At 38.2% G+C, this 23,196-nt stretch overlaps 1 protein-coding gene across 15 annotated transcripts in view; it reads left to right on the plus strand.

The window, feature by feature from the left end:
* Positions 1-23,196, plus strand: part of FBXW11 (F-box and WD repeat domain containing 11) — a 125,250-nt gene that overhangs the window by 66,692 nt on the left and 35,362 nt on the right. For 9 of the 15 annotated variants that reach the window (XM_087429416.1, XM_087429423.1, XM_087429418.1 and 6 more), the window contains 2 exons: positions 12,923-12,985; positions 16,107-16,332. In XM_087429416.1, the coding sequence (XP_087285542.1) occupies positions 12,923-12,985; positions 16,107-16,332 (289 nt within the window). The remainder of the gene's footprint in view (positions 1-12,922; positions 12,986-16,106; positions 16,333-23,196) is intronic. The other 6 variants (XM_087429420.1, XM_087429428.1, XM_087429429.1 and 3 more) reach the window with 1 other exon arrangement.

Raw genomic sequence — 23,196 nt, forward strand, 5'->3', positions numbered from 1 at the left:
TATTTTCTTTTGTGAAGTACAAGTGTGTTACCCATTTTTTGGTTGAGTATATATGTATGTATATTTTCCTTATTGATTTGAAGTGAGTGTTGTTGTTGTTTTAACATGGTGGGTGTATTATCAATCCTCTCTCACTCTGTGTTGCCTTTTTTCTTTTAAATTTAATTCTTTAAAAAAACTGAGATATATTTTGCATATCATAAAATTCATCCATTTCAAGTATGCAGTTCAATATTGTAGCATCGCCATAAATCAGTCTTAGAACATTTTTATTGCCTTTTTAATCTCTTAATAATGCTTTCAATGGACAGAAATTCTTTTTTATAATCGAATTTATCAAATTTTTCTTTCTGGTTAGCAGTTTGTCCTGTTTAAGAACACTTTGCCTATTCCAAGGTCATGAAGATGTTCTATGGTTTCTTTTAAAAGCTTTATTTATGTTACCTTTACATTTAGATCTGCAATCTGTCTAGGATGGATTTTTTCCCCCCATTAGTAAGAGGGTAGGGCTCAAAATACAAGAATATCCAGTTGATATGGCCTTTTGTTGAAAAGACCATTCTTTGTCCACTGCACTGAAGTGTCGCCTTGGTGTTCAGTCAGGTGAACTTGTATGTGTGGATCTGCGATTGGATGCTATTTTGTACCATTGATCAATTTGTACCTTTATGCTTATATAAAGCATATAACACTATCTTAAGTTGCTATAGCTGTATAATAGATCTTGATATCTCATAGTGCAAATTCTCTAGTTTAGTTCTTCAGATTGCCTTGGCTTTTTATATTTCCATAAAAGAATCAGCTCAATTTTTGGGAGGTAGAAAAAAAGCCTGCTGGGATTTTGACTGGTATTGTGTTGAATCCATTATCTCTTACTCTTTAAAGTTTTTGGTGGGTTTAGTTTTCTTTCCCCAGTTTTTGTTAAATGGTATAATCTCTAACAGGTGCTCAATAAGTGGTAGCTACTGTTATTATAAACGTAATTCATTGCTTTATAATTTCTTAGGTAGGTTTTTTTTTTTTTTTTTGTGAGGAAGATCAGCCCTGAGCTAATGTCCATGCCAATCCTCCTCCTTTTTTGCTGAGGAAGACCGGCCCTGAGCTAACATTTATTGCCAATCCTCCTCTTTTTTTTCTCCCTTTTTCTCCCCAAAGCCCCAGTAGCTAGTTGTATGTCATAGTTGCACATCCTTCTAGTTGCTGTATGTGGGATGCTGCCTCAGCATGGCCGGAGTGCGTCGGTGCGTGTCCAGGATCCGAACCCTGGCCGCCAGTGGCGGAACACGTGCACTTAACCGCTAAGCCACGGGGCTGGCCCCTTAGGTAGGTTTTATGTTTGAATCTTAGATGAGTCTGCCTAGTTATACTTGAACACAATAATATAAGAAATGATGGTGCTGCAGTATGGTATTTCTCTAGCTTTGGCTGACATGGTTGATAAATGCTTCTGTGTTTTTTAAAATGATTAATAGTAGAAGCAAAAGAATAAAAATGTTTTTCCAGTTTGTTATTTTTTCCCCCTCTGAGCAATGTTATGTGGTAGATGTTTTGCACATGTTATTTCTATTCCTGCAACATAGGCAGTATTATCTCTGTTCTATAAAAGAGGGAACTGAATCCGAGAGATAGAGGTCAAGTAACTTAGTGTACGTCACACAGTTTGTCATTGGCAGAGCCTGGGATTTGCACTGGGAATGCCTGGCTCTAAAGGCCTGCTCTTGACACTTCAGCTGACTGGCTCCCTTTGTGGTGCATTTCTTCATGACCCAGTGTCCTTTGACCAGTCTTCTGTTACTGCTTCTAAAGCACCTTCTTTTTATGGCTTCTTTTGGTGAATATAAGACATTTTACAAGTTTTATTGTTAAAATTCTCTTCGAAGTGTTAAGTACTAGGAAGCATTTAAGTGTACATTCTGCCACCCCTTGTCTGCTTTCTCGGGAAGACTCCAGCAGACTGGTATCTATCCTTCTTAGGGACCTTTTTAAACAGTCTAAATAATTAATGAGATGTTCTTCTTTTATCTAAGTAAATGAATACTTTGGGGGTGATAAGGATGACTGCCTTTCTGAAAGTAGGTTGTTTCTACCACTTTTTTGTGAGGACCAGAAATAGTGTTGTGTGTTTTTCTTTCCCTACATTTTGAATCCTTGCTCATTGTAGACAATTTGGAAATATGGGAAGGTGTAAGCAGAAACAAAATTACCATTTTTGTCATTACAATTAATAGGTAGATTATAGTAACTATAGCTAATATTCATTATCAACAAATATTTATTATACTTCTGTACTTCAGTAGTGTGCCAGGAATTATCCTAAGTGCTGAGAATACAGAATGAATAAAATAGCCAAACATCTCTGCCCTGTGGAGGTTAAATTTGACTAAAGGAGCCCTTATTAAGTGCAGGGTGATCTTTTTAAATTTTCTCACTCACCCTGTCAGGGAGGCCCTGTTTTCACCTCAGTTTTATGGATGAGGAAACAGGAACAGAGAGGTCAAATGACCTGCAGCAGGATTTGACTCCTGCTGGAACTTGTTTCTGTTTCCTTAGACTAGAACATATGTCTGGGATCTTGGTGTGGATCTTTTACTTTTTTAAATTTAATTTTAAAAATCACTTTTCCTCATTATTAAAACGAATTGTGTCTTCGTTAAGGGAAATTTAGATAGGATGTGTAAGCAAAAAGAAAATAAAAATTACCGAGATAATAGTTAGCATGTTACACACTTTTTCTAGTTACTGTTCTAAATAAATAAAGAAATGAATACCTAAGTAGATTAAATTTTATTTGTAAAGATGGAATCATACAGATGTATTTTGACCTGCTTTTTTTCCATTTAAAATATAGTTTAGACCTTTCTCATGTCACTATTTTTCTAATATGGTATTTCTCTAATTTTAGATAGATGAGTACAACCTGCACAGTTTTTGACATATCTGCATACCGTTTGTTCTTTTTTTTTTTGATGTTGTGTGTACCCTACTGGACCATTTGTTCTTTTATCTACCTCACATATTAAAAAAATCTGCTTTCTTAAAAAAGTCAGAAAGGGAACTATATATATCACTGCATGACTGGAAAATCAATGGCACTTGCTCAGGTAGGTATTGTAAAAGTAAATTCCATAAAAACAAAACCCATAATGAAATTCTAGCCAGATACTGTTTGTTACAGTAAACTGAACAGGAGGCCAGCTCTTTTTGTTAAAAATGGACAATTGAAAGTATTAGAGAGATGTGAAAATTTCTTTGGATATAATTAGAAGCATTGAAAGAGAACTGAAAAGGTAGAAACTTTTGCAGTGTGGGATTCATTGTTCTCTAATACCTTAACCAGGGATTTTCAGTGTTTTCACAGTAAGGAATGAAATTTACATTTAGACCTAGTACACATGAGCCATGTGTGTTTGTGTGGGTGTGTATAATTTACATATATAGATATATGTATTTTTGTATATGTTATGTGTATGTTTTTGTGTGTGTATCACATACACACACTCCCGCACATCACTCCCTCATATACTGTATTCCATTATCAAATATAAGACAGCAACAATTGTAAGACATGCCATTATTTTATGTAGCATTCAGAAAAAGTGCTAGCATTTTAAATTGTAAGATGCCATTGATTTTAAGAAATATCTCAATTTCAGAGTTGTTAAAATGTGAAAAAAATGTATGTTAGAATTGAAATTGGGTATATGCTCTGTGTTCTTTTCTATTTCAGTTTTTTAAATAATGCTGGTTATCCATTAAATTGATATTGCGAACCATAATGAATTGCAGCCTGCAATTTGAAAAACATTAAATTTGAATCATAAAGTATGAATCCTGAGTCTTTACGTAAGGATCAGTATAGATGAATTTTAGATACAAATGTAAAAGGTAAAATAAAACTTCTAGGGTACTACATGGAAGAATATCTTTGTGACCTTAGGAGAAGAAATATTTTTTAAGCAGGACACACAAAACACAAATTATAATAAAGGAAACAATGGATAAATTACACTTCATTAAAATTAATTATTTTTTTAAATTAAAAGACACTATTAAGAGAATGAAAATTTAAGCCACAGATTAGGAGAAGACCTTTGCAATAAATATATTTGAAAAAGCACTCCATTCTAGAATATAGAAAACTTTCTAGAAATCAATAAGAAAAGACCATCCAATTAAAAAATGGTCAAAAATGTCATTTTACAAAAGAAGATATTCAGATGGCTAACAAATTTATGAAAAGGTGCTCAATATCATTAGTCGTCAGGAAAATGAGATTAAACTCACAGAGAGATACTATTATACTCCCAACAGAATGTTAAAATTAAAAACAAACAGAAGGGGCCAGCCCGGTGGCATAGTGGTTAAGTTTGCACGCTCTGCTTTGGCGGCCCAGGGTTTGTGGGTTCGGATCCCAGGCGCGGACCTACACACCATCTATCAAGCCATGCTGTGGTGGTGTCCCATATACAAAATAGAGGAAGATTGGCACAGATGTTAGCTCAAGGCCAATCTTCCTCACCAAAAAATCCCCACAAACAAACACACACACAGAAAAAGCAAACCAAAACGGAAAAAAAACCCAGACCTGGTAAGGAGCAACTAGAACTCACATACACTGCTGGTGGGAGTGATTATTGGATAGAGTTACTTTGGAAAAGTGGCAGTATATACTTTATGACCTGGCTATTCACCCCTAGTATAGACTTGACAGAAAAATATACCCATGTACACCAAAATACATGGCAGAATTATTTTAAATGCCAAAACTGGAAATGATCCATGTGTTTATCAACAGTAGAATGAATAATTTTTGAAATAATATGCAGCAGTGAAAGAGAATGAACTGCCGTTGTACTTAAGAATCTCAAAATTGTAATGTTAAAGAAGCCAGACTCAAAAGAATGTATGAGATATGATTCCATTTATTTAAAGCTCAAAAATGGGCAAAATGAATCTATGGTGATATTTTAAAAATAGTGTTACCTTTGGGGCATTAATGACTGGAAGGTAATATGAGGGAAGTGTTTGGGGTCCTGGTAATGTTCTTTATGTTGGCCTGAGTACTGGTTACACTTGAGGATTAAGCTCTTTACTATATCATACTTCAATAGACATGTTTTTTAAAAGAACTTAGGGCCGGCCCCATGGTTTAGTGGTTAAGTGCATGCGCTCCGTTACTGGCGGCCCGAGTTCGGATCCTGGGCGTGCACCGATGCACCGCTTGTCCGGCTGTGCTGTGGCTGCGTCCCACATACAGCAACTAGAAGGATGTGCAACTATGACATACAACTATCGGGGCTTTGGGGGAAAAAAAAAGGAGGAGAATTGGCAATAGATGTTAGCTCAGAGTGGTCTTCCTCAGCAAAAAGAGGAGGATTAGCACGGATGTTAGCTCAGGGCAGATCTTCCTCGCAAAAAAATAAAAAATAAAAAAATAAATAAACTTAAATTTTCTCCTATCGTTTAATATTTTTAAATGAGGCTATTGTTGAACATTTACATTGTTTTTTATTTTTACATGTTATAAATTATTGTAGCTACAGTTTTGTATAGGTCTGCAATTCCTTAGGATAAGTTGCCATAAGTTAAATTATGTCCAGTGTTATATAGTACTTTTTGAAGTTATATATTGGTAAATATTCTCTGAAAGGTAACAATTTATAATCCTACCAGAGAGCCTAATTCCTATACAGTATATAAAATAAACGTTGCTAATTTGATAGGTGAAACATTGCATGCTTTTTTGTTAATGTACGCTGTTTTTGATGGCCCTTTAAATTTCTAGTTTTGAAATATCTGTATTTATTCCTTGCTTATTTGCCTATTAAGGTATTAATTTTGGTTCCCTAGCTAATTTATAAGAGATCTTTATAGGGTTAATTTTTTTTCATAAGTGTAAATGAATCTCTGTCTGAACTTTCTGTTTTGTTTCATTGATCTTGCCTTGTCAGCACCATACTGCTTTAATTATTGTAGCTTTTAAGAAATTTTTTTTTTTTTTTTTTTTTTTGGTGAGGAAGACTGGCCCTAGGCTAACATCTGTGCCCATCTTCCTCTGTTTTTTATACGGGACGCTGCCACAGCATGGCTTGACAAGCGGTGCATTGGTGTGTGCCCAGGATCCGAACCTGCGAACCCTGGGCTGCCGAAGCGAGGCACATGCACTTAACCGCTACGCCACTGGGCTGGCCCCAAGAAAAATTTTAATGTCTAATAACATAAGCATTCCCAACTCTTAAAAAATAATTGGTGGTGAGGAAAGGAAGAAAAACTTTCTCCCATATTTATTCTTCCAGATACTGGAGTATAATCTTGTCATGTAATGTCAGTAACAGCCAAATACCTTTTAGAAATTAGAGTGCAACTACAGGTTAGATAAATTAGAAGAAAATTTACTACATTATAAAAATCATGTAGCAGCGATTTCAATCAAACTTCCAAAAGATTTAATGTTTATTATTAATTTTTATTTGTATTATATTGTAGAAAGAAAACAACTGGTTTGTGCCTATATTTTAGTATTTGTGTGGAGGGAGGAGAAGGTTCTGATTAAGCTAGGTTTAATGGTGGCCGGAGTCATTGTATTAAAAAGTCATATATGCATAGATGCGTTCATGGCTTTCTTCCTTCTGAATTGCAAGATTAGTCTGAGAGATAGGGATTGCTTTGTTGGATAAGCTTGTCTCTTCTTTTTCCAAATGAATGCTTCTGGCTTTCCAGTGATCTCATTTCCCAGCAATATGTTGGTAAGATTTAGGTTTAAGGGGAAAGAATTATAGGCTAAATTAGAGGCATGGGTGACAATAATGACACAAAGGTGTTTGGTTTGCCTGTGCCAGCCATTGTTCTTTGTATTTATCTTTGGAATTTATGGCAAGTAGTAATTGGCAAACTAGATTTAGACTTTTCTGCTTGGCCAGATCTTAAACATATAATGATCTCTTCCTAATTTCTAACTGTATTGGAGATTTCTTCTGTGGCTTAGGATGCTCTTTCAGTTTTTTTTCCAATGTTCCATGGAAAATCAAGTGTTTTGTTTGTTTTGTCTACTTGATCTGTCAAAGATGGAAAGGTGTTTAAAAAAATTTTAAGAATATGTCTAACTTTTTTCTTTGATGTATTTTGCAGAATTTTATTCAGTATATAAAAGCAGACATTATCCTCTTTGTAAATTTTGCCTTTTAGAGATTTTTAAAACTCTTTATGTTATTCAGTGGTTTGACTTGAATATTTTCTCCTTGCAATAATGACTTTTGCTTTCCTTTTAATTTGAATTTTCCTGTTATGTTTTTGCTCATTCCTTTTAGCCTTTTTGTGTGATTTTTGTTGCTTACCCTTGTGGGCAGGGGAATGCCCAGATTCAATTTCGTTTTATTAAAAAATGCTGGTTGCAGCCCATTAAATTGATTTCATAGGCTACAACCAGCAGTTGGAAAACACCTGAGATGTCTTTTTCTGTATGGAAAGTACATTGAGTTCTGAGTAGAACAGACCTAGATTTGAGTTCCGTGTCTCTCATTTACTAACAGTGTGACTCTTAATCAGTTACTTAATTCTCTGATCCTTAGTTTCTTCTGTGAAACTGGAATATCTACTTTTATATTTTTTCTAAAGGTTAAAAGACAATGTATGAAACAAGCGTAGTACAGAGACTTAATAAAGTTAGCTAATAGCATTTTGCATTATGTATCTGTCATCCCTAATGTCTTAAATCCAAAAATTTAAAAACACAAGAGAAAATGGCAGAATGCTCCTGTTTTCCAGATCCTTTGTAGGTTTTGTTTTGCTTCCTCTCGGGAGTAGAGATGCTTTTTGTATGAAAAGCTTACGTTGTATAAGCATTTCTTATCATGAAACTCAAAATACACAATTTGCAGCATTTTTAAAGTAGGAAATTGATCCCTCTTATATAACTTTTAAAGTGTGGAATTTTACAAGTGAAATATATTCTGTGTGTGTTAGTGGCATCTACTGGCAAAGATGTATCACTGCTTAGAGCCTGCTGTGGCGATACATAGACTAACCCTGTGTAACAGTCTGGGAAAGATGATGGGAAGTAGGAGAGGAATATATTCCGTTTACCAAAAGTGGGCATTTCCTTTGTCTCCCAGAAGTATTTGTCCGGTGAAGTGGAAGGAAGAAGGAATTATGTCATGCTATTGCCCTAGTCCAGTGTTTGCCAACATGTGCTGAGCTAATATTTAGAGATATTATGATAAAAGGGGGGATGTCCATATCCCAACAAACTTGGGAAAGCTAGGTTAAATTAACTTAACCTGATTTTTAAATTATGAAGCATTGTAGAGCCTTTAGTATCTTAATGAAGTATACTGTAACTTCTAGGGGGAGGGTGGGGAGGGAGAGAGCTGTCACGCAGGGCACAGCATCTGTCAAACTTAATTAGACCTTGGGACCCTTTTTTCTTTGAGCATCTCTTATGTCACCTGGAATACTCTTTGGAAATGATTCTCTGATCAGTGTAGCTTGAGAGTGGTATTTCCCCTTTGGCATCTTCTCCTGAAGGCTTTATAAGAGAAGGAACAGCATTAGATTCTCATGTTATTTGGTGGTTCTGAAATACTATGTGTTGGGATGGAGTCTGTTGTGATGGTATCAGTGTAGTTTCCTTACTTAGGATGGTGCTGCTACATGGACCACGTTATTTTGCCATAGAGTGATTTTAAAGCAGAGACATACATAAAAATTACCTGGAGAACTTAAAAAAAAATGTGCCTAGGCTCCATCCACTCTGGTCAGCTGTTTGGTCAAAGTCATGCTTTGCTATCTTCTTGCATTTGGGACACCTTTGATGAAAGCTCTGGATCTTTCTAGAGGCATATGTACAGACTAACTTTTGTAAATGACTTCATGATATTTATAGCTCCACACCCTCAAGCCCATGGATCTCTAAAGAAATCCTGATATCAGATTTTCCCATATAAGAATTTAATGGCAAGCAGGCCTTATCCCAGAATTTAGATATCTACATACTCCATGAATTGCTTAACCATGGTGAGATGAGACTATAGTTGAAGAAGTCACATACTGTCACAGGGGCCAAAGGAAGGAAGCCCTAAGAGAAAGGCAGGCCAGGCCTGAGGTGGCGGTGATTTAGTGTATCTTCCCAAGGAGGGAAGTTTAGGAGCTCACACCCTTAGAGCAGGGGCTCTCAAGGGGAGGGGGCAATTTTGTGTGTGGGCCCCCCTGGCTTGGCAATCTGGAGACATTTTTGGTTGTCACAATTATGGCAGCAGAGTGGGGTGCTACTGGCATCTAGTAGGTAGAAGCCAGGGATGCTGCTAAACATCCTACAGTGCCCATGACAGCCCCCCACGGCAAAGAATTATCTGGCCCCAAATGTCCGTGGTATCAAGGTTGATCTGCCCCCAGGGTCAGCTGCTTCTTTCTAGATCGTGTCTTTTTTTTTTTTTTGGTGAGGAAGATTAGCCCTGAGCTAACATCTGTTGCCCATCCTCCTCTTTTTGCTGAGTAAGATTGGCCCTGGGCTAACATCTGTGCCCATCTTCCTCTACTTTATATGTGGGATGCCTGCCACAGCATGGCTTGATGAGTGGTGTGTAGGTCCGTGCCTGGGATCCGAACCTGCGAACCCTGGGCTACTGAAGCACAGTACACGACCTTAACCACTAAGCCACCGGGCCAGCCCCCCTAGATTGTATCTTTCATTCTACTAATGAAATGAGTATCAGATAGAAAGGTCTATATTTTTATTTACATGTGATACTTCTTGGTAGATGTAGGAGGAAAGAGAGGATGAAGAGAAGCGTAGGAAGCCAGGTTGATATTTCAAAGAACTTTCCTTTCCTAGAAGTGTTGCAGACTTAAAGAGGATTTCACCTCTAAGATTGGCTTACCTCGTGGTTTCATCTGCGAGTTTGGATATAGGAAACCACCTTCCTTTTCTCTTGGAAGGCTCGTTGTTGTTGTTGTTTTTTACCTCACCCTTGAACCTGTTAGCTCTTGTCTATTATATCTTTAAGGAATAAAAGTCAAAGTGATAAAAAAAAAAATTGTGGCCCTAAAGAGAATTTTTGCCATCCTTCCTTATCCCCACAACCCTCTGTAGCAGGCTGAGAAAGATGATGAGGAATAGAGAAGGTATATATTTTGTGTTTACCAAAAGTAGGCATTTCCTTTGTCTCGCAGAAATATTTGCCTGATGAAGTGGGATGGAGAAGGAATTATGCCATGCTGTTGCCCTAGTCCAGTGTTTGCCGATACGTGCTGAGCTGTTATTGAGATATTATTATAAAAGGGGAGTGTGCGTATCCAGCAGACTTTGGAAAGCTGAATTAAACTAACTTAACCTGATGTTTAAGTTATGAGACATTACAGAGCCTTTAGTATCTTAATGAAGTGTATTGTGACCTGTCTGGGTGTGTGCATGAGTGTCTTGGTGGGGAGAGTGTGCACATGAGTACTTAATTAGACGCTGGGACCCTTCTTTCTTTAAGCATCTCTTGTGTCACCTGGAATACTCTTTGGAAATGATTCTCTGATCAGTGTAGCTTGAGAGCAGCATTTTCCCTTTGGCGTCTTCTCCTGAAGGCTTTATAAGAAAAGCTGAAAAAGTATGTATGATGGGGGAGGTATTCCAGCCCCCACAGGGCTTTATTAAGTGCAATTTTATTCATTTGTATATCTTTCTCCACTTTTATCAAGCCTTAAGAGAATAGATGCTATTTTTATCAGAGAGGTTGTTTTCTTCTCAGCTATATAAAGAAACAACATTTCTCTGTTTTGGAATGAATGAAAGAAAGAATTAAATTTTCTTACTGGAAAGACAGTTGTTTCTTGTGTGGTGAACAGGGACTTCTGACTTTTTTTTGTTTCCTCCCTAAGTGAGGAAAGTATTAAGGTAGCTTAGGTCAGAATAGCTCGGGCGGATTCAGCCTCATAGCTATATTTCAAAAGTTTTTAGTTCACAACACTATACATAAATACATCCCTCATGCGTTTCCTGGGGTACCTGGAGACGTGGCGGCGGGGACTTACTTCCCATCTCTCTTCCACTTTACGTGCTCAACTCTTCGTGTTTCCCGCCATTCTTTCTTCTTGCCACTACCTTAGAACCTAGGACACTGTGACGTTGCAAGATTGGCTTTGTAACACCAGTCAGACCCAGGAGGTGATGTACTGAGTCACTGTTCCCAGTTTATTCATTCCCCTAAGGACACTTGCCAGTTTCATTAATCCCTAAGTCTCTCAAGATAGCAGTAAAAGGAAAATTAGATGGAGAGAGAAATACTACTTTTTTCTCTCTTCTCCACCCCCTTCTTCCCATTCAGGGTCGTTTGTTGCTGGCGCTGCTCTAGACTTATTTTGGACGCTTGGACACGCTGCCTTCCCCGCCATCTCGTGGTTGGCTTTCACAGATGGAGCCCTGCCCTCCTGCCCCCTCCCCTATCGCAGACCTTGGGGCTCTGCGGCCTATCAGAGTTTATTGAGGAAGCCAGTGGGTTTTCTCTGTATGCAGCCATCTGGAGCCATTCTGTCCAAGTCTGAGGTTAGAAAAGCACAAGAAGATACCACTTGGGGGAACGTAGCACCTTCAAAGCAGGGCGTGAACAGATTTTTTGAATACAGGTTACACATCAAGCACTGTGCTGGGTAGTCTCAGTCCCAACAACTCTCTATGGGTTGTATTTGTCCATGGGTCAACAGCTTGCTCAGGATCACACCACACACTGAGTGAGTGACCAAATCAGGATTCCAGCTTGTCTCTGGTTTCAGAGCCTTTGGCGTCCCCACCACACCATACCGAATCCCTGATCAGAGCTTGCTGTGTGACCTGCGGAGCGCCAGTGTTCAGTGGTGATGCTTCTGCCATTGTCTACGTTGAGTATTTTTAGATGGATTGTTTGGAAATATTGTATGGGTCCAAACATCTTACGACTTGAAGAACATAAAGAAAAAATAGGGAAAAATCTGAGAGACAGGCTTATCCTCTATAGGCAATAAACAGGATTTTGTAAATGCTGATAGCTTAAACAGATCTATAGAATCCTTTTGGATAATACTGTGGGACAAATGTTGTAGTTTAAATTTTGTACCTCAATCTTTGAATTTTAGGTTTGGGAGGGAATCTTAGAGAGACTGCCATCTATAAATGAGTTGTTATTCCTTTCAGAGTGCAACTCTCCCACTTCCCATTCTCATTAAGTTTCCATTTAGCCATTAGGTAGGAGCTTCAAAAGGGAAAATCTAATCATGTATAATCTCCAGTTAATGGGCATCTATTGAGCGACTAGGTCACCAGAAAGAATAATTACACAGTGCCTCTTTGTGCAGTAAATACAAAAATCAAAAGCTAATGCATTCCCAAGGCAAGCCAGATTGTTACTGGCTAACAGCATCCTCCTCATCAGGGAAAAGATTGGGGCACCCACCATGCTTGGTAAGGGAGATTGCAAAGCCATTCCAGAAAAACAAGGCTATCAAGGGAGGAAGGAGAAAAGCAGGGGGCTTCCAAGGCTTTGTCAGTTCTAATTGCTGATGGTTGGGGTGGATTACTGAATAGCAGACATTCTAGTAAATGTTTTGTGCAATCATCAGGAACTTAGTGGGTCTCTGGGGCTTCTTGCCACAAGTAAAAGAATAAGAGTGATGATTGAGGTAGATCTTCAGCCCTACTCCCATGATTTAGCCTGTTTTCTAAGCATGGCCAACCTTCATAAATAAAGATTTTATGCTTACTTTTGTCCAGCCACTAACTGGATTGGTTTATGAAAGATGAGCACAGCCCCTTGACCCAAAATGGCATGTGTTAACCACAAGCCAAATAGTTTTTGGGTTTGTGTTGGTACACTCTAGTTTGGGTTTTCAAAATTATATTTTGGTGTAGCTATTTAGAAATTGCAAAACTCGGCACAATTCAAATAACCTGTTTTTCCCCCCTTAGAACACTTCAGTTATGGAGGATCAAAATGAAGATGAGTCCCCAAAGAAAAATACTCTTTGGCAGGTAGGAATGACGGCGCACAGATAAGATAGCAATTGACTTACTACTGTAGATACGATGCTCCCTCAGCTCATGTCCTCAATGAAAACAAGAGCCAAGCATTTTTGTTTTCCTTTGTGCAATTTTGCTAGTTTCAGAATTCACCCTAATTTATCTTTTGTTCCTTAGGGATGTGTCCTTGCAAATAGTAAAGAATTTTGGAGTTTTCACAAAGATTCTGAAGTGGCTGTAGCCTAAAATGTTCGGTCTGTGGCTACTGTTTAAGCCAAAGGTGGACAATGGTGGTGTCCATTATCACCAGAATGGCACCATGCCACACACCATTGATGACTTTTTCTCCCCACCCCACCATCCCAAGTAATGGTTTGCCCTTTCCTTTTAAACTCAGTTTCCTTCTCTCCTGGCTCTATTTTAGTTTGCCAGTTTTCCTCCCAATCCCCCAGTTTTTTTGCAGGGGGTGGGAGGGAACATGTAAAGTTTCATGATTTGGTGTTTTAATCAACCATTATGATAATAAATAAATTTTCCCTTCGTGAAGACACAAAGGCAAAACAAATCTAAATCTGAAGAGAATAATTTTCAAAAAACATTCTGTGGGTTCCTTTGATTTGAACTGAAAGGGGTAGATTAGTTAGCAAGAATAAAGTATACCCAACAGATTTAAGATGAAATGAAACATAGCAAAACGATGCCAGGAAGATCTTTCTGAGCCAAGCAGGTGGTTAGAAGTAGCAGTGGAAAATGTGCTGTAGAATCAGTTGTGCACTTGCCGCTATTTTTTGGGGACTGTGTACAGACTGACTTCTGTTCCCTCCTTCACATTTGGGGTTTTGCAATAGGATTCTCTTCATTTACTATTGATGTTTCAATTCAGAGTGGTTCTTGACACATTGGCTTTGAGTTTTTCTTTCATCTGTGTTTCCTTCAACTAGTTAATCTCATACCAATGCTCTAGGGAGCTAGATGGTTTGGAACCCTTCTGTAAATGAAGTCATAACCCTTTTGCTTATCAAATGAGGTAATAGGTGTGAAAGTATTTTGTAAATTATAAAGCAGCACACAAATGCAAGTTATCATCATTATATTCAACCTGTTATGAAAGCAATTATTTTGTCAAGTTACTATGAAAAAAATATAGAAAGAAAAGGGGAAGGAAAACATATATAGCTTTTTCTCAAGAGTAAGCACTTTTAGCGTTTTCATATATATCCTTTACTCTCTCGTGATGTGTTCCCTTTCACACAAATTATTGTGATTATAATGCTGTATAAAATTCTGCATCTTGCCTTTTGTTGCTTAATATTACTTAATAAACATGTTCTCTTGTTATTAAAATCTTACTTTATAAACCTAATTTTAATGACTACATTATAGTACTTCTTGTAGATGTATTCTAATTTGCTTTAACTAGTTGCCTACAATTGGGCAGTTACTGCCACTTTTTCTCTATTGTAACATTATGGTGAACATCCTTACACTTACAAGTAGCAAAGATGCTCCTTATACCAGCTGATATTCACCACAGCAAAGAATTTTCACTTCATCTGACTTTTGAATGCTGATTTTTTGGGTCTGTTAGATACGAATGTTTTACTGCAAGCAACATCAAAAATTTCTGTTCAGTGCTGCCCTCTGGTGATACCCAGTGTCAGTGAGCTCTTCCTCACCCAAATTGCAAGGGAAAAAACATTCCTAGACAAGGAGATGGTAAGATAAATGGGGTGGGAGATGAATGCCTTCGGACTTTATACCTCTAAATGTGGACATAAGAACTTACTTCAGACAGTAAAGATTTGTAAGATTTTTATCAAGGAAGGCCAAAGACTCCTTTGGATGTTTACAAAGGATGTCTTCTTTCTGGGATGGCTTCAGGCCACTTGAAGTTAGGGGACATAGTGATAACAAAAGTTCTTGGTTCTTTCTATGTAAGACTTCTGAGATAAGCTTCTAATGGAATTTAATGGATGTTTGTAATGCAAGTCTTCAATTTTCAAAATTCTTTTATATGTTATTCCTTCTGGTATTACATGTGAGGAGGCTGTCAGAGGAGTGACTGGGCAGATGGCTTGGCAACTGTTTTACAAAAGCATTGAGGCTGTTTTTTTCTTAAACAGGGACGTTACTGAGCCTCTAGCATCAGTAGCAGTTGTGGCTTCAGTCTAGGGATTTAGATTTTTTTTTTTTTGATGCTGTTGTCCAGATGCGGTGTATGTACTTTCAACTTAAAAAATATATACTGGTTTTATGCAAGGACCATGCAGATTTGATGAGAAATACAAGTTAGTATAGGAGTTTGTGGGGTATCCATAAAGCAGCTATATAAAATGAGGAACTTTCAGGCTTACGTGGTTTACCTTGGTCGCTTTCTGAGTAGGTGAGCAAAAGAAGGGCGTGGAAGGCTAGACCGTTTTGCCAGCAGTTTAGTAGCCTTGGAAGCAATACAGAGATTGAAACTGTTGGGTAAAAGGAAGCTTTTCAAATTGAATTGTCTTCAGCTTTCTCTGTGAGATAAACCAGTGGTTTTCCAAGAGTGTTGCCTAAAGTGCACTCTGTGGACCAGCAGCATCAGCATCACCTAGGAGATGTTAGAAATGCAAGTTCTCACGCTCTACCCCAGACCAATAGAATCAGAACGTCTGTGGCGGGGCCTGGCAATCTACGTGTTAAGAGCCCTCATGTTGTTATGCTGTACGCACAAGTGTGAGAACCATTGGCATAGACGAATATATCGTTAACTTTGAGGAAGTAAAACAAACTATTAATAGTCAGTCAGTTGCCACTTTGCCAAGTTGAGCAATTTTTCTAAGATGGTCATCTCTAACATGAGTTATCTAATAACAGCATGGTTTTGGAATAAGCATGGGAGAATGACGATTTAAGCCACCATTTAGTCTGAGAAATAACTGTAACTTCGGCATTTACTTTAGAGACTGATTTGAAGACACAGGCCCTAAATACATTTTTAAATTACTTCCTGAATGAATTAATAAAAGAATGAGTTTGGCTTTAGGGTAAAACTGGCACTTTAAGATTAAATACACAGGGTGAAAAATGTTTCTAATGAAATACTAATTAGATTTCTTTTCCTTGTCAAACTAATTATTTTTCTGTTTTTCTAAAATAGATAAGTAATGGAACATCATCTGTGATCGTCTCCAGAAAGAGGCCATCAGAAGGAAACTATCAAAAAGAAAAAGACTTGTGTATTAAATATTTTGACCAGTGGTCTGAATCAGATCAAGTGGAATTTGTGGAACACCTTATTTCCCGAATGTGTCATTACCAGCATGGACATATTAACTCCTACCTGAAGCCCATGTTGCAGCGGGACTTCATTACCGCTTTACCAGGTAACTGTACTTGCCTTTTAAAATGCTGAGAGGTGCAATGCCCAGACCCAGAGCCTCAGCAGAGCTGAGTAGACATTTGTGAAACGAATGAGTGAGTCCAGTGTGAGGCAGCGTTTCTTTGGGACCCATGCTGTATTTTATTTATGGCACTTGAAGAAAAGTTACAATTTAGCATTTATCTAAGAAATGTAGGCAGTTTCTTTGATTAATGGTGTTGATCATTGGTCAATACTATTGTTTTATTTAGTTTGCTTAATGAATTAATGCTATGCTGTTTATTTTGATGTAGTCTCTATGTAATCTGTATTTTGTAATTTTTTTAAAAACATGGGACAGTTTTTCCTACAGTTTTTGTAGTTGGGAAGTGTCCCAAAGTTTAGGATGTTCATTTCTGTCTCAGCTGACACTTAGGGAATGGCAAAAATGCATTGGGAAAACAGATAGCATATCTTTATTATATTTCTTGAAATTTATTTCTGTATCCTCTCCCTTACTACCCTTCCCTCTCTCTCTCTCTCTCTCTCTCTCTCTCTCACTCTCACTCTCACATACACACACAGCACGCACAGCACACACACACACACACACACACACTCACACTCCTCTGGTTAAGTTTACTTTGATTATTTTTTTTGAATAGACTATTTTTTAGAACAGTTTTAGCTTCAGAGCCAAATTGAATGGAAAGTACAGAGAGTTCCCGTATTCTTCACCCCTCTCCCTTCCATGTACAGCCTCTTCACTGTCAACATCTTATGCCAGAGTGGTACATTTGTTACAGTGCGTGGACCTACATTGACACATCATTACCACCCAAAGTCCATAGTTTACATTAGGGTTTGCTCTTGTGTTGTACATTCTGTGTGTTTTCACAAATGCATACAGACATATATCTATCCTTACAGTATCATACAGAGTAGTTTCACTGCCCTAAAAATCCTCTCTGCTCTGCCTATTCATCCACCTTTGACTTTTGATTGCTCATTAATTCTTTGCTCTCTGTCTCTGTCTGCTTTTAAAAAATTTTTAATTTAAATATGGCTAGGTAAGATAGAGAGATTTCATTCGTGAAGAGAATGCTGGCCAGAACATTCTCCTCTAACGCGGTCAGTGTAGGCTGGAGGTTACAACTGCCATGCCAGGAGGGTAGGTCTAGAAATAGCCAGGGATAGACCGTTGTCATTGCCACCGGTCCTGCCCCTGTCAGAGCTTCTGGATGGCTCCTCAAAGAATAACTCCTTCCTGTGGCTGTCTGTGGTTTACAGTGCGTCAATACTTCATGTTGTAAGTATTTCTGTAGCAAACAGGACCTGGGCTCCCGTCTCAGGCCTGAAACCTGGGGCTGCAAATTGACAGGCCAGTTTCTGATTTCTAATCCCTTTTCCAAAACTTGTAAGTTTACTTTCTACAATGGGAGTGTTTAAGGGTATTTGAGAATTAGTTTAGAAAATTTTGACTCTGTTGTTTTTATGCTGAAATGTAGCACTGTTTGCCTCATTTCATCCGTTAGTATTTCTAGAAAAGCAAAATATGAACCTCTCTTTCTAGGATGATAGTATTTAATTGCTGAAAAGGATCTTAGCCATCACTTAGTTCTCTTTCTCATTGTGAAGACTGGGAAGCCAAGGATCAGAAAAATTGGGTGAAATGCCCCAAATCCTACATTTTGTTTATTGTGATTGTATGGGTGATGGTGGGGGTTGGTTCACAAGTTAGTACAAAGGCTGAAATAATTTATAGTTAAGATTACTGTGGAAAATTCCTTAAATTGGCCCTAAGTATAGAATACATGGTTTACAACCCAATTCAGTAATATTTACTTATAATTATGAGAAAGAGAGAGAGAGAAAGAGATACGCTTTTAATTGTATGATGGGGGTGGGCCGGCCCCGTGGCTTAGCAGTTGAGTGCGCACGCTCTGCTGATGGCGGCCCGGGTTCGGGTCCCGGGCGCGCACCGATGCACCGCTTCTCCTGCCATGCTGAGGCTGCGTCGCACATACAGCAACTGGAAGACTGTGCAACTATGACATACAACTATCTACTGGGGCTTTGGGGGGAAAAAATAAATAAATAAAAAAATTAAAAAAAAAATTGTATGATGGGGGAGAGAGAGAGGATGAATTATAGGTGAAGTTAAGTCAGACGAGTGCACGTGTGGTGCAGCTCCTCTGTGCAGTGCAGTGCCAGAACTCAGAACACCCCTTGTCCAAGCCTCTCCACTTACTCAGGCTGCAAGAAAAGACAGGGGGGTTTTAAAGTTGATGATTGTACTTGTTCCATGTAAGTGCTTTTAACTAAATGAAGCTATGCCTCTGTTTTTTTCAAACAAATCTGTCTATTGTTTTTTTGTTTGCTTTTGTTTTATTTTTCCCTGTAATTTGCTTCTCAAACATTTTAGAGTGCCAGGGAGCTCATCTTATATTTACAGAACATCCATAAGGTGGCACTGTTGAAGTTCTCTTGATTTGCAGAGTATAGTTCAGAGGCAACTCCTTCTCTTGGGGAGTGTACAGTCTTGGAGAAGAGACAGAACAGATGAACATGTGTTATGTATATAAATATGGTTAGTATAATTGCATACAATTCAGTTTTCATTACAGCGAATTTTAAGGTATTGTCCATATCTCTGTTAAAGTGGAATTTTGTGGTATTGCATATTACATGAACTGAATGGACCATTTGCTGGGACATGGAAATATTTTTGTTAAAATGCTATTTGTTTTAACAGGATTTGATCTGAACATATATACATATGTCAGTGTATATCATACATAGGAATCTAATAGCTGGGGACAAGCTGGCCAAGTTGATTATGTTAGTTAGTGTCTAGTAGACTTGAATTAAACCTGTTAGTTCCTTAACACAGACTCTGCCTTAAGAGCATTAGGGGAGAAACAGGTCCACGTGTATGTTCATACTTAGATATAATAATGTGTGGAGCAACTTACTAATCGTTATTCTAGTTTGATGTTTAACTTTCACTGTGGATGATCTTGAGTTTGAATTTTTACTCTGTTGAAATCGACAGTCAACTTAAGACTTTTTTTGATTGCGAAAACCATTAATTCTATAAAAATTGTCTGTAGTTTTGACTTTTTAGTGCTTATTGTGAATATCGTACCTGTCAGTATAGGGAAAATGGAAAATGTTTGTGGTCGCTGGCTCCTTTTGGTTCAGTGGAAAAAGTGATAATTATGATATGCTTTTCTAAAAATCATGGTAAATGTTTAGTCTGCAATGTCAATTTCTGCAGACTAAGTTTGTGGTTTGTAAGAACTGTTGTTAAAGGGGAAATTTATACCATTTGAAGTAGAAGCAGATTGTACTTCAAAAAGGATGATAAGCCTTGATGATCCATTTGGTCAGGTGTCTAAGCAATTAAGAATTTTGAAACACTTAGCTTGCTGGCCGTGGTTTATTCATTTGTCATATCCCCAAGTAAGGATGATAAACCATATGGGCTGTAAATGTGACAGAGACTAGAGCAAAGGTCTTGGGAGATGTGGAGGAACCAGAGTGTAGCTAAGGCTTTAGGCTGGATGCGAGGCAAAGACTCAGCATGACAGTGTGGAAGGAGCATGGGTGCTGGATTTAGACAGCCCCTGAATAGAATCCCAGCCCCTGCACGTACTAGTTATGTAAGTGCCAACTTTTTGGAGCCGCAGTTTCCTCATCTGTGTGGGAATAATAATAATACTTGATGGGATATTGTGGAGATTTAAGACAATGTATATAATATGCCTGGCATCTGGTGGGTATTCTGAGGATAAGAGCTTAAAAAAAAAAAAAAAAAATAGCCCAGAGGGGCAGGAAACACCTGCTTCTCCAGCGGTAATAAGATTTATTGCCAGGAAGCTTTAATTACTCACTCACTATTTCCGAATTGATTCATCCTGACATCATATAGGTAGGGGTGTGCCACCTTGTTTGCACAACAAAATGTTGGACTTTGTGACCTGAGCATCGTTTTGTTTCATTTCTGTCTGAATCCTTAGGTCAGGATATTCCAAGTTAAAGGCATCCATTGACAGACTGTTGCTGTCAGCAATTGCATTGTTTTTCTTTCAAAAGGTTTCTAACTTCAGATTTTACAACTAGACCCGTGCCTAGTAAGGGGGGAGGGACAGCAGGGGTGGGTGGGGAAGGAAGTTTCTTCGCAGCTGCTCTTTGAAATGCGTTTCTAAAAAAATAATAACAGTTTCTGTAGTTGTATGATCTAAGCAGCTGTGTTAAAACTGGCTGTAGTCAAGGGCATTGAACTGAGTTACACATTGAGTTTCATTTTGATACAGTGTTATTTACATATTGAGCTTTGAAATGTGTGCCATTTAATTGTTTTAATTTATTATTGAAATTTTTCCAGACCTTCATCTGGGGCCTATAATTAGCAGCAGCAACACTTCTTCAGCGTTGTGTGTGCAGTATTCTGGCCTCATTTTCTAAGGCCGTAGTGTGTCTTCTTGTTGCCTTGGGAAGGGGGGTGACAGTGGGAGAGCGGGGAGTCTCAGCAGGAGAGAGTAAATGAGAGCCATGCATTGGTACTTAAGAAAATACTTAGTTGTAACAGCTCAGAGCACTTTTTAGCCCAGGCAAATGGACCAGCTTATTCAGTAACTTCTTTGTCCTGAATTGGCTTGAAACCAGAAAGTTACCAGGTCTGCGTGGCTCCTGAGAATAGCTGCTCTAAGGTGCTCAAATAGAGGTGTGTGATTCCTATTCTTCTCCAAACATTTTGGGGGATATGAGACTTATTCCAAGATATTGGAGAGTGCTTAGCACTTTGCTAGAGGAGGTATGTAGTATTTTCTCTGCAGAAAATAATAAAGAAGAGGAACACTGCTCAGCTTCTTTGACCAATGATATCAGCTAAGAGGATTTGGGGATGAGGAAAGGGGAGCAGAGACGGACACTTATTGAGTACTGTTCTGTATCTGGCTCCTTGATAACCTCCTCTTATTAACCTTCCCACAAGGTTAGGAAGTTCTTTCTCTGTAAAATGAGGATATTGAGAGTACCTGTCTCAGAGGGTTATTGTGCAGATTATATGAGATAACCCATTTCAGGCATTTAATATTCCTATTTTATGGAAGACTGAGATCCAAAAAGGAAAACTGATTTGCTTCAACCCAGGTTATCTGACTCTACAGCCAGTGCATTTTCCAAGAAACTAAAACATGCTACCTTCAGAAAGGATGAAATGAATTTAAAGTATTATCCAAAGGAAATAAATTAAATCTCATAGATATCACTGAGATGTTGCTGAATTGGAGTGTTGGCATTTGAAAGAGGAGGAAATATGTGTTAATAAAAGATTTCCTTATGCAGAAACTCATTGATAAGTCCAGTGGTGAGCTATTGATGGGGAAAAATCAAAGCGGACTAAAAGGGATATCATTGCTGTAAAGCAGTGGTTCCCAACGTGTCCAAATTCTCTGGTGGCACTTCTTAAAAGACAGATTCCTGGGCCTCACCGTCTAAAAGTTCTGATTCCATAGATCAGATGAATGTCCGAGGAATCTGTTTTTGTTGCTGTTATTTTGTTTTTAAAATCAGTAACCCTAAGTGATTCAAATACAACCACACAGGATTCTGAGAAACAGCTCATAGACCACCCAACCAGGTGGAAGATTTGGATGCGGCTTTCCCTGTTCGTATACAGACGATGGGCACGTTGCAACCATTGAGGCCTGAAAAGGCAACTATCTAATGCATTCTTGTCTCGTTATTTGTTTCATCTCTCAAAGAGCAAAGGACTCCAGAGGGGAATTGGTTAGGGGTGTGTTTATAACCAACTAGGAGAATTTGGTTAATGATATGGAAGTAATATAGACCTTGAAAAGTGAGAGTGTTCTAATATTAAGTGTAGAAACTAGAAGACAGCAGAAAAGTACCCCAGAATTAGAAAAATTCAGGGGCAGGCCTCATGGTCTAGTGGTTAATTTCAGCACGCTCTGCTTTGGCAGCCCAGCTTTGCAGGTTCAGATCCCAGGCATGAACCTACACCACTCATCAGCCATGCTGTGGCAGCGACCTACATACAAAATAGAGCAAGATTGGCACAGATGTTAGCTCAGAGTGTATCTTCCTCAGCAAAAAGAAAAAAGAAAAATTTAGAGAAGAGCTAAGTTTATTAGCCCATGGCTAGAGACTCTAAAAGAAAATGTGATTAAAGAGGGTTGAGAGATTCTGAAATTTGAAATTCTGATTAATGATACGTCAGTCCTAGTAGTGGAGAGGCACAAGTAGAACCCCATGTGATTATCAGTGAATTTCCTTGATTTTGAATAAACATGGACAAAAGATGGAAGAAAAGGGCACATGATCACGGAGATGCACAGAAAGGTAGACTGAACCTTTGAGAATGGTATCAAGAAGGCAAAAACCTGAATAATGTAAAATTGTCCAAAATGGTTAAGTAATCTGGGAGAATTGACAACAAACAAAATAATCAACTCTTTGGAGCAAGAGCCTGAAGGATGAAGGGATGGTGTGCTTGGAATAGAATAGACGGTGTAGTGAGAATAGAAAGAAACAGCCTATTTTTCACTCTTCATTTAACTTAACTTTTTTCCTTTCCCCCTAAGGATAATGGTTTTAAAACCAGAAAGCATAGAAAAATTATAGTCCAAGGAAGATATGAAGATATTTAGGAAACACACAGCTCCTATAAATACGTAGACCTAAAGACACTGTGTGCCAGGATAGTGACAGCACCTGTAGTTGTGATTTTCAGAATTGTGGAACACTGAGAAGTGATTGTGAACCATAGGCAGAGCTACTGGGTACAGTTGTGTCCTTTATAGCTTGTACAACTGTGTTTGGTAGTCCTGAGAGGATTGATGAGCAGATTTCCTGGTGTTAA

Source organism: Ceratotherium simum, chromosome 4, assembly GCF_057802395.1.
Source record: "Ceratotherium simum simum isolate JZ-2026a chromosome 4, ASM5780239v1, whole genome shotgun sequence".
Classification (NCBI taxonomy): domain Eukaryota; kingdom Metazoa; phylum Chordata; class Mammalia; order Perissodactyla; family Rhinocerotidae; genus Ceratotherium; species Ceratotherium simum.